The 11,019-nt window shown below is 46.0% G+C and overlaps 1 protein-coding gene across 2 annotated transcripts; it reads left to right on the top strand.

The window, feature by feature from the left end:
• Positions 1–3,041: 3,041 nt before the first annotated feature.
• On the top strand, positions 3,042–10,175 carry LOC135368101 (uncharacterized). Of its 2 annotated transcripts, none has more exons than XM_064601177.1 (3): positions 3,042–3,367; positions 5,703–5,926; positions 9,754–10,175. In XM_064601177.1, the coding sequence occupies exons 1-3, from the start codon at positions 3,214–3,216 to the stop codon at positions 10,093–10,095; spliced, it is 720 nt and encodes a 239-aa protein (XP_064457247.1). In that variant the 5' UTR covers positions 3,042–3,213; the 3' UTR covers positions 10,096–10,175. The 2 variants fall into 2 exon arrangements, with proteins under 2 accessions (XP_064457247.1, XP_064457246.1); XM_064601176.1 differs by having other exon boundaries at positions 3,044–3,367; positions 5,697–5,926.
• The last annotated feature ends 844 nt before the right edge of the window (positions 10,176–11,019 follow it).

The following is an 11,019-nucleotide window of genomic DNA, read 5'->3' as shown; positions in this document are numbered from 1 at the left end:
GACGGGAAAGGGACCCACGGCGCCGTTTTAGAACACGTTACACTCTAAAAACAGAACTTCACCGCATAACACGCTGTTCTCCAACCATTGCCAAGGATGATAGGGTTATCGCTTCTGATTGGAAGAGAGAGGGAACGTACGCCTTTTTGGGACATTTTTCATAGATTCAAATTGCCACAAAAAGGCGTACGCCCCCCCCCCCCTTCTCTCTTCGAATCAGAAGCGATAACCCTATCATTCGCGGCAATGGTTGGCGCACTACGTGCTATGCGGTGAAGTTCTGTTTGTAGAGTGTATAGGACAATGCACACTAAAAACAGAACTTCACCGCATAGCACGCTGTGCGCGAACCATTGCCGCGGATGATAGGGTTATCGCTTCTGATTCGAAGAGAGAAGGGGGGGCGTACGCCTTTTTGTGGCAATTTGAATCTATGAAAAATGTCCCAAAAAAGCGTACGTCCCCTTCTCTCTCTCTTCGAATCAGATAACCATAGACCAGAAGCGATAACCATATCATTCTTGGCAATGGTTGGAGCACAGCGTGTTATGCGGTGAAAGGGGAGGGGGGGGGGCAAGAGGGGGCCATGGCCATCCTGGTACTCCAAGTACGAAGGAAGTTGCCTCATGACACTAGGAGCGGCTCCTGTCCTGAGGCAACTCCCTTCTTACTTGGTGAAAAAAATTGGAACCCGAGAAAGGGACAGGGGAGGGACGACACGACACGGTCCCTCCTCTGTCCCTTTCTCGGGTTCCAATTTTTTCACCATGTACCAGCTGGCCTGCACCCTTGCCCTTTTGCCCCTTCTTACTTCTCTACCGGTTCGCTGGATTTCTACCCATCTGGTACTCCAAGGTCGCTTGTGAAAATAAGTGCGCTCTTTATTCATAGGTCGCAATGCTTATTCGCAGATGTCATAATAGGAACCTCTGAACACCCACACAGTGCGCAACGTCCGCCTCCAGAAAAAGATGTGATAAGGGGTGGGGGGTTTGCACTCTTGCCCACCCTGGAAGCGCTTTGCCCCCTCCCGCCTTTGGAAAAAATCATGGGAACGCCCATGGGTAGGACAGTAGCAATTATGCTTACTTGTGGACATTGGCATCGTAAACGTTGACGTCTGTCTTTTAAGGTTAAAGCCTCCGCGACGAATTTCACCTTCGGGAGGCAACGAACGATTTACTTTTTTGTTTGCTTCTTTATTTAGCTTTGCACCGATAAAAACACATAGTTGACTAGTAGGTAGGTGAGCCATTGTCAATAAACAGATAAACTCACTCCGAAACGACATAAAAAAAAAATAGATATCGCGAGTACCGTTATTAAAGGGACGGTCGTATCCGTTCCAGCCGATCTCGACGCTGCAACGTAATTTTATTGCGCCACATGAACGCACATTTTTCCGGCTTATTCCACTTTTACAGCATTCCTTCTTCACATTAATGAGCAGTCAAATTAAGACTTTTGACTTTTTTCACATTCCTGCAGTTCCCGATGTTTGTTTTATATTCTTGATGTTTTGTTTGGCTTTTGTTTTGCTTTTTGTATTGCTTCTGTCATGTTTAAACTGCCATTCATCTTGTTGGTGCATCATTCGGTAGACCTCACGGTTGTTGATGAACACAGTTCAAAATAAAGTATTATTATTATTAATTTTTCGCTTGGGCTACAGACCACGGGGTAGAAAACCCCACGCGAAATAGTGGCGTAGTTTGACTGCGATGCAATGGGATGAGCGGTGGGCAAATTACCACAAGCTTGTATACTTGAAGGAAAGTACCAAGCACGTAGCAGCTGTTGTACTTTAAGTACAGTACAAAGTACCATACTACAAATGTACTTAGAATAAAGCACAAAGTCCTTTGCAAAGTGCTGCAAGACACCCATCAAGTACATTACCAATTTAGACCGTATCGCCAGACATCTCAGCACTTGGTTGGTAGCGATAAAACGTGAGGTAATTATATTTGTACTGTTGTCTTTAGAGAGCTTTTAACATTTGCAAAGTGCTTGTTAGAAAACCCGGATAGTGTACAACTGGCTCATTGATATGAACCGAAAGAAATGATTTTGCGATTAAGTTTCCTTTTTTGTATTGTCAAACGGGTACTTGAGTACTTGAAAGGAAAGTACCAAAGAAGAGTAATCAAAGCACAGTACAAAGTACAGAAATTGAAATGTACTTTAAGTAATTGGCTGTAATGGGAGAGGAATATCAGTCATGAAATTTAAAGAAAATGAGCGCTCTTGTTGCCTATTGGGCTTTCACAGTACAAACAGAACCCTTCCCGTTACAAGATGTAAGAACGAACGCAATGCAAGAACAAGAGATTCAGCACCTATGACTATTTTTGGAAAAATATGAGTTGCACTGACAGTGCGACATCAGAGTAAAAAAAGGAAAGAAGAAAAAGGAAATGTGAGAGAAAGATTACTCGCCATTTTGCCCCGAACACTTTATTTTGTCTACCCCTTGTTTTCTTTTTTTTTCATTCGGACCTCGTTCGCGTGTCCGACTCGGAGGGAAAACAAAGTTTTGTGCACTTCGAAACAAAATTTGTATCTAAACCATGCACGTGATGTAAACATTGCCTTCAGAGGCGCGTGTCCAACTTGCGCTCAAAATTATTCCCAGGCGATTTCCTGCCGCGCGTGTAGCAATTGGCGCCGCTGACATGGGATAACTGACATATCACGTGTAAGACAACTCCATGTTATGATCGCAATCTGTGCTTTCAATTTTCGTGCGTCATCATCAGAACAGCGACGGCAGAGAAACAGAAATTCAACCAGCGCGCCGAAGGAAGACTGCAAACACACAGCCCCGGACATGTTGTGCGAACCTTGTTGCCAGACACGCCAAGGCTTCGAACGCGAACAAAAATCGACGTAAGTAATACAGCATTTTAACCTCACGAAAGCAGCTCCAGTCAAAACTCTATCTGCAACACGAAAGCACGACCAGTTCGAGCGCGCATTCACGTTTAAACCCGCCGAAAGCGCAAGTGTTCGAATGCAGTTCTCAGCGACAGAGACAACGACAGACACGCCTATCGGCATCGTCAATGCACGTTCGGCCGTGTTTTTCTGTTCCGTGTTCGTCCATGTCAGGCGCAATTTTGCGAGGTGTTTTTTGATTGAGGTTTCGCTGTATTCGGGCAAATTTGTTGCTGGTCTTGGAAACCGGGCTGCGCCCAACTCCGTGCTATCTCTATGGAGTTTACCTACGACTTGGAACGGCAACTTATAGCTATGGTAGAGGAGAGGAAATGCTTGTGGTATGCGAAGGATGAGAACTACCATCGGAAACAGACGAAAGAGAACGCATTCCGTGACATTGCGGATAAGCTTGATCCGAAATGCACAGGTAAGAAGGTGTCAGAATTCGCCAGCATATGCATTGTGTGTGTGTTCGCAAACTAGGAAAATGTTACTAGACGCATAAAAAACAAAACAGGGAGCAGGAAATCTATGCGGTTGTGACGGAGAGAAGATGCGTGGCGCCCTCTTTCAGGAGCGAAACACACTAAATTGACTTCTTTTCTGCCGGTAACGTCAGGCTGCGCGGTCAGATCACCCCAAACTTAGAAAAACGGAGAAATTCGTTCCGAAATATCCATCTCTCAAACTACGTGTATAGGGTTGGCGAATTCCGGTTGTATAACAAACGAAACTAGGACGTAGCACTGAGTTTGCACCAGAAAACATTGGCGTTCGGCGTTTTGTAGGTGGAGAGGGGGCTGGCTGACGCGGTGCTGAGCGAAAAAATCATTTTTACCTTGAACCAAACAACACTCACAAGCCTTTGTCGAGCATAATTTAGCCCAGAATTATAGAGCTCTATTCTCTCCGGCAGAGAAGTGTAATGCGACAAAAAAAAAAAAAGTGCTGACATATGTACCAACGTTTGGCCGCTCAAGCACGAGGTGCGCTAATTGTGCGAGTAAATACGGTACTTGACACTAATTACGCTTACCCATTATGTGTATGTGGGAGCCACAAACGATGGCATACATAGGCAGCTTAAAGGGACTGTCGTATTGGAATGAAAATGCGAGTTACCGGGAAAACATGTCATCAGGAAATATCAACGCTGGACAGCCTCTTACACATGCAGTGCATTGATACGCAATGCAGTGTGCGAATACTGCCCTGGGACATCCCCATGACATAGTTCGTTCAGTGAACACCAGGGGGCGACTCCCAAACTTCTCGGCGCCAATTGAGGGTATGCCGGAACTCCCTCTCTGGAAAAACGACGAAACGTCACTTCCTAAACACCGACGGGGGCCTGACCCCGAGAAAAGGAATACCGTGCAGGCGACTCGTAGAGTTACCGGGCGTCTGGACGGCACCTTTCCTCCTCTGGGTGCCGTGCTCTCACTGTTCTGCTTAGGGAGTGACATCATGCCATCTGAGCTTTTGTGGGCAATGAAGCGCAGCTATCTTCAAAATTTGTGTGTTTTTAAAAATGTAAACAAAGTGAAATGTGTGTAATGTGTCTGTCGAAAAAAAATTTTCAAAAATTATCCAGATAGATCACCAGCCGGTGATGAACGTAGTGGTATCCGCTTCACAGCTGGGTTTCTGGATGTGACTACCCCTTTAGTTCATGGTCCCCTCAGAATATTACATATACTTACTAAGGTAACTCAGGCAGTTCCCGTACCACTTTCCTGCCTCTTGTTCAGAAACTGAACCTCATAGGAAATAATGCCCATGTCAGTTTCACTCCAGGTCACTTGCATTCTCCTCCTGCATTTGTAATCGATAACTAGCGCGATATTAGTGCGACTAATCGATCTGTGCAAGCCATGACTGAAACATGTCTGGCTATGCTAGACTTCCTGGAATTCAATTTCAAAGCACGTCAAATGTGAGTTGATACAAAAACATTTATGGGCCAGCAGGAACTTCGTTAAACAATTTAGGTGCACGTTATTACTCGGCAGATGGTTTGCCGTTCCGACTGTGGTGCTGCCAAGTGAGACAACGTTTATTTGCGTCAAATAAATGCACAGACCTCCCGAGCAGGGTGGTTTGGATTTTATCCACACAGATTTTATCCTGTGGATCTTTTTGGATTTTATCCACACAACTCAATCCGGATTTTTTAAAAGAGATTCTGTCCGGATGTGACGTGAAAGACAATCTTAATTCATCGTCACACAGAAAACTCCCGCCTTATTTTATTGTAGTGTTGGCTGTTTACAAAAGTCCAGCTTAATTACATTAACTTCTAACTTTCTTTTAACTTTTTAACTTGACTTTGTGAACTTTTCGGATTTAACTTTTTCCCGTTTTCTTCTACGTCTGCCCATTCAGGAATAGGCTTTCTTCTGCTTCCTGGAGGCATTGTAACTAAAGTATGACAGCTAATCCAGGCTACATCATTCACCCACGCGTGCATGGGATTCAACCTTTCAGAAAGCAATGGAAACTCATTCAGTCTTACTGGGATGGGCAGTTTCGTAAACCGAAACTATGAGAGGTTACCCAAAATCAAGAAGAACAGTAGAACACTGTTGTGTTTACTCTGTGTCACACTTCTAGGCTGGTCTATATTCTCCAAAAATATCCGGGTTTTATATAAAAAAAAAAGCCCCGCTGGAGAGGATCTTTTTAAGAATATCCAGATTTTTTTCAATCCCTGCTCCCAAGCGACTGCACACCAGGCACACTGGAATAAATTTCAGTTGCAGCTGTCAAGAACCGTTGGGCAAATCTACGTTCCCAGTTCCAGCGCGAGCTGCGTAAGATAAGGGAATCTCTGCAGTCGGCAAACAACCCGTCGGAGCTGTATGTACCCAAATGGGGCCATTTCCAGCGTCTTCAGTTCCTGAGGCCGTCGAGTGACGAAGTATTGGCCGATTTTGCCTCTGCCTTGGAACGTCGTGCCCTCTCTGCTTTACCTGAAAATGGGAAGGTAAGTCCACCAGTAATGTATCAAATTAGTGTACATCAATAACTTTTTTACTTCATACGATAATGTGTCTAAATATTTTGAAACAGGGCTAGCTCTGACATACAGCACTTTCCTCTAGAGCGCTGGAAAATGGCTGCTTTACTTCATTTTTTTTCTTTTTCGTGCTGCTAAGAAGTGATGGATGACAGCGTAGCGTTTACCGATGTTGAGCTCCTGCCAACATTTTCGGCTCTGGTGACGGTGGTGATGAAACTACTTGCCGTAGTCGGCCAAGGCTTAGGCGGGCAAAATACCAGAGTTCGCGGTAACTTGGTTCCCTTTTTTTGGTAACTTGTAACTTAACTCGGTACTTTTGCGCCGTGGTAACTTTCACAGGAACTCGTTCTGTTTTCAGGTAACTTTGCCAAAGTAAGTTAGGTTCCAAGTTACTTTTAATTCGCTTTTCGCTCACGTGCACATATTTTCTTGCTTTCTCTCCGGTTCCTTCTTGGCATTTTTTTGCCATAAACGGTGATATTCCTTCAATGACAGTATTGGATTCAGGAAGTAAGAACCACAGCCATTGAAATAAAGCTGTACCATTGTGCGCCCACAGGGAGTAAGATGCAAAGTGCTCGAATTGTTGGTCATAAACGCAAACGATCTAAGCGTGTTTTACTCCTCCGCAGGTAACTCAAGGTCTAGCTCAACTGCTTACGCACGCTACACCTGCGTAATGCTATTTTGTGTCCAAAGTAACTTGGAAGTAACTCGTTCTTTTCTTTAAGTAACTCAGTAACTGCGAGTTAGATTTCAGGCTGAAGAACTTTGTTATTAACTTAGTTACATTTTTCACACGATAACTTAACTCGTAACGAGTTCTTTTTGATGGGTAACTTCTCAATCTATGCAAAATACGAACTATCGCAGGGGGGACTGTGCATCCTGGGCCGACTTCAATTTGCAAACGTTTGTTGTAAAGGAGTATGGGGAGCCATAAAAAAACATCAGTTCTGATGAAAGTGTGCGAGTCAGTTTACTGAATAGCACGAAAGGTTTTGGTGCGTGCATTTTGTTTCCCATAAAAAAAAAAAAAACTCACATAAACATGGCTTCACGAGTTCATCCTTAACTCGCCACTGCGGATATAAGGAAGAGGAGGAGAAGTATGGTGCCTCGTCACCGTTGACGTTGAAAGATGAAAAAGTCATTGAAAAAGTTAGCCAGCTGTAGGAGTCGAACCCACATCTTCTGGATTGCCAGTCCTCTACCGGGTTTCTACCAATTGAGCTAAGCTAACACGCCTTCTCAGTGACTTCCAGGGTGCGTCATCTGAAGGGACAAACCAGCCACTCTCTCTCACTCATCCTCCTTTCACTCTTACATTTTTGCTCACTCACACACACATTCATACGACGGGATCGACGCAGGCGGCAACCGTAGACGTGACAGGGTCTGCGCGTTCTGGTTCACTGGTCAGTGGGAGTTCGGCGCCCCCCATCCCTTTGCTGCCGTAAACCAGTGTTGCCGATTCCCTCCGAGAATTAAGGACGTATAAGGAGCGGCCGAATCATGATCGAGCCAGGAGCAACGCTTTTCGGAGCCCCGAACAGCCGAGTAGCAGACTACATTTCTCTGAACCAGTCAGCGAGCGCGGACCCTGTAGCGTCTGCGCGAGGTCGCAGGCGGATGACAGGCTGGTACTGCTCTTCACCACTGCTGCGCACGGTCGCTTTTTGCGGCATGCCTTAAATTGAATTTCTGCGATAATTATGACTCTGTGGCATGAATTACTTCCCTCGGTGCATCTTACTGTCCTACTTATTGGTTTTATAGGAAGAAAACAGGGTGTTAAAAATGTCTTCTGCGCTACCTTAAAGCTAAACCGAGGAAAACCCAGGAAAAGCAACCAGCCAGCATAGCCAGCACTGTTTCTAGATCTTGTTTTCTGTTGGAAAATCAAGAGGCTTCGTTTGCTATGACAATTCGGAAGCTGCATGTTTTCTTCCAGATCCCCCCCTCCCCCGTAACATGGTGGGGGGTGATGCGGCACCTTGTCGCATCCCAAGCAAGCAATTGCCGATGGCTGATGGTTGGCAAAAGGTCGGATGACAGTTGGCCAACGACTCTTTCAGCCATCCAACGTTGGCGCAGCGTTGCATAGTGAGAGGCAGAGCGATGATTGGAAAGCCGTCGGCCAGGGTACAGATCCGTATCAAGAAACGAGCTCGTTGGCCAAGCACTTGCCAAAGCTTTGATTAATCTCGCCTGGGCGAGAGGGAAACGTAGAATGGTCTAGCGCTGCATAAGTTCGACTTTCGATGGACCAAGCGAATTTCTCAAAACTAAAGCAGTAAGAAACAGAAGCATTACCTTCATGGCGAGCTAATACGACAAGCAATTCATCATTTCAGTGTTGTTTGTGTACACGCCAAATTATAAGCTTAGACACCTCACCCCTCATTTTGACACACGCGCGAACAGGTCTCTCGAATTTGTGGAAGCTCGCGAGACAACTTATGTATAGTATCTGTTTTTCCTCAGGAAACGTTGTGGGAAATACGAGCAACAAACAAATAATGGTATATCGTTACCTTACGCCGCGAGACAATTGAGTCTGAAAATGAGGGACGCGCAGGAATGCTTTGGTCTGTATCTTGGCACAAGCTTGGCAAATCGTTGGCCAAGGTACAGATCCGTATCAAGAAACAAGCTTGTTGGCCGATTATGTACCAAGCAAGGCCAGGTAGGCCGGCCTAACTATAGCCTAGCTTGGCCCAACCTTTGTTTGTTGCTTGGGATATGTGTTGAGTGGGAAACGGGGGAGCACTGTGCAAGTGAGTGCGTGAACGTAGAAAACAGCGCTAGGTCTTAAGTGCTCTCTGAAGCGCTATAGAGCAGAGCACTGTAGGTGAGGACAGGTCTGTAGCCTCTAATCGCGGACAAGGTTAGAAGCTGGCTGGTCAATGTTTCCTACAAAGACTGCGCTGCGTGCACCTATTTGCAGTGTAGCCCATCTCGATGTGCCACCCTTAATGAGCTTTCATAATTAATTGCATTAATAAAAAGGGACTGGTGCTTTAAATTCCACATATATGACTATGTATACAGTATAAAAGGGGAGGCGGAGCCTGTAGAGAAGGAGGAGGAACACCAACGTGTCTCCTGCGGTCTTGCGGCTGTTCCTTATCTTATGTCACCCCCGTGTGTCAACCAGGCGGATGAACACGAAATCGACAGCCGGATAGCTGATCCAAAGAGTGCACCGGTGCACTGCTCCGCGCAAGAAATATGTAAACCAAAACCAGCTAATTACTAGGAAAAGTCACTAAGTGTCGACGTGGTTTTTTTTCTTGCAATATTTTTTGCTGAAGGGCCCGATGGGTAAAACAGGTGTTCCGTAAGTGTGAAAAGTAGAATTTAAAAGTTAGGATGTTTATTTAATTAGTGAGCGTATGCAAATGAGACGCTCACTACCCAGTTCATAGCCGATGTCCCGAGGATCTTTACCAAAAAAAAATTTCTTTGATGGCGCCACCTGTTCACAAATGATTCAGCTGGGGGATTTTCATGAAATACCATGTACACATTTTCCGTATACTATTCTATCATACCACGATTGCAAAAATATTGTAAAGTAGCACAAAAAATTTGCGGACATCGAAATGTTGAATATAGTAATGAAGCCTTATGCTGGTGTTATTCGTTCATTATTTCAGTAGGCATTTACATATTGTGTATTCAGAAGCTGTACCGAGTGTATGCATTCCTGTTTGTGTGTTTCACAGCTGCATACTGGTTTTATGCCACATTGTTATTTTTTCTTCTTCTTCTTTTCTTTATTGCAGGAGCCAACGGAAGAATCAAAAGAAGGCAACACATCTCAGGATAGTCCACCTCTGTGGAGCCCATCATCAGGAAGTGGCGGAGGAAAACGGAAAAGCACCTTGGAACTACTTGACAAGGAGAGGCCACAGAAGCTTGCGAGAGAGAATGCGCACTCACCTTCTGATCAGTGCCACGGGTTTGGAATCATGATGGAGCATAGTGTACGCGAGATTCCCGAGGGCCCCAACAGAGACCTTGCTATGCTTCTTGCCCACCAAGCTTTAGTGAAGTTCAAGCTTTTCCTCAACGACGAGGGCACCGAAGTGATGGAACAAACGCTCGACGAGTTCTTCAGAAAGTAGACCTAAAGGGGCTCGGTTACATGTAATGTAACAAGGAGTGCATTGTTTTAAATGTCGGAAACAGGGTAAAATGCATTGTTGCGCTCTGTTTGCTTTGTCATGAGCATGGCAGGAGTAAGTTACAGATGCACTTCCGCTAAACTTTACTCCTGGTGTGTGCTTCGTGTGTGCTGCTGTCCAGCGGCTGCCAGTAATGAATGCTACAGGGGCTGCTACATGTATTATGTGCAAGAACTGTCCTTGCGTTTGCTGAGCAAGAGAGAGGGAGGCTCCGCCTCCTGGATGCCGGCCAATAGGAGGACGTGGAGGGCAGGCACTTTCCAACCCTCTGCTGTCGTTCAAGACATGCTGCAACGTTACCGTTGTTTCGCGCGTTGCCAGGCTTCTGCCATGGCACACCAACCTAGCCAATGGTTTCGCCGTTTGTCGTCATAGGAACGAGGTCAAGCGGGAGTTGGGCGTACGTGGTTAACGGACGGCGAAGTCGTGGGTTAGATTGCTGCGGCATGGCAGAAGCCTTGTGGCAGGCAAAACAGCGGCAGGTGCTGGCTAACGGACGACAAAGCAGTTGGTTTGATTGGTGCGCCATGGCAGAAGTCTTGTGGCAGGTAAAACAGCGGCAGTTGCTGGCTAACGGACGGCAAAGCAGTTGCTTAGATTGGTGCGCCATGGCAGAAGCCTTGTGGCAGGCAGAACAGCGGCAGTTGCTGGCTAACGGACGGCAAAGCAGTTGCTTAGATTGGTGCGCCATGGCAGAAGCCTCGTAACACGTGAAACAACGGCAACACTGTGTCATCTCTTAGACAAGAGCAGTGGCTTGGGAAGTGCCTGCCCTTCTCATCCTCCTATTGGCCCGCATCCAGGAGGCGAAGCCTACCTCGCTCCTGGTCAGCAAACGCAAGGATAGTCTGTGCAAGGTATCAA

This window comes from Ornithodoros turicata, chromosome 9 (assembly GCF_037126465.1).
Source record: "Ornithodoros turicata isolate Travis chromosome 9, ASM3712646v1, whole genome shotgun sequence".
Lineage (NCBI taxonomy): Eukaryota > Metazoa > Arthropoda > Arachnida > Ixodida > Argasidae > Ornithodoros > Ornithodoros turicata.
Note: the sequence above shows the minus strand (reverse complement) of the source record. Positions and strands in the feature narration are given on the sequence as shown.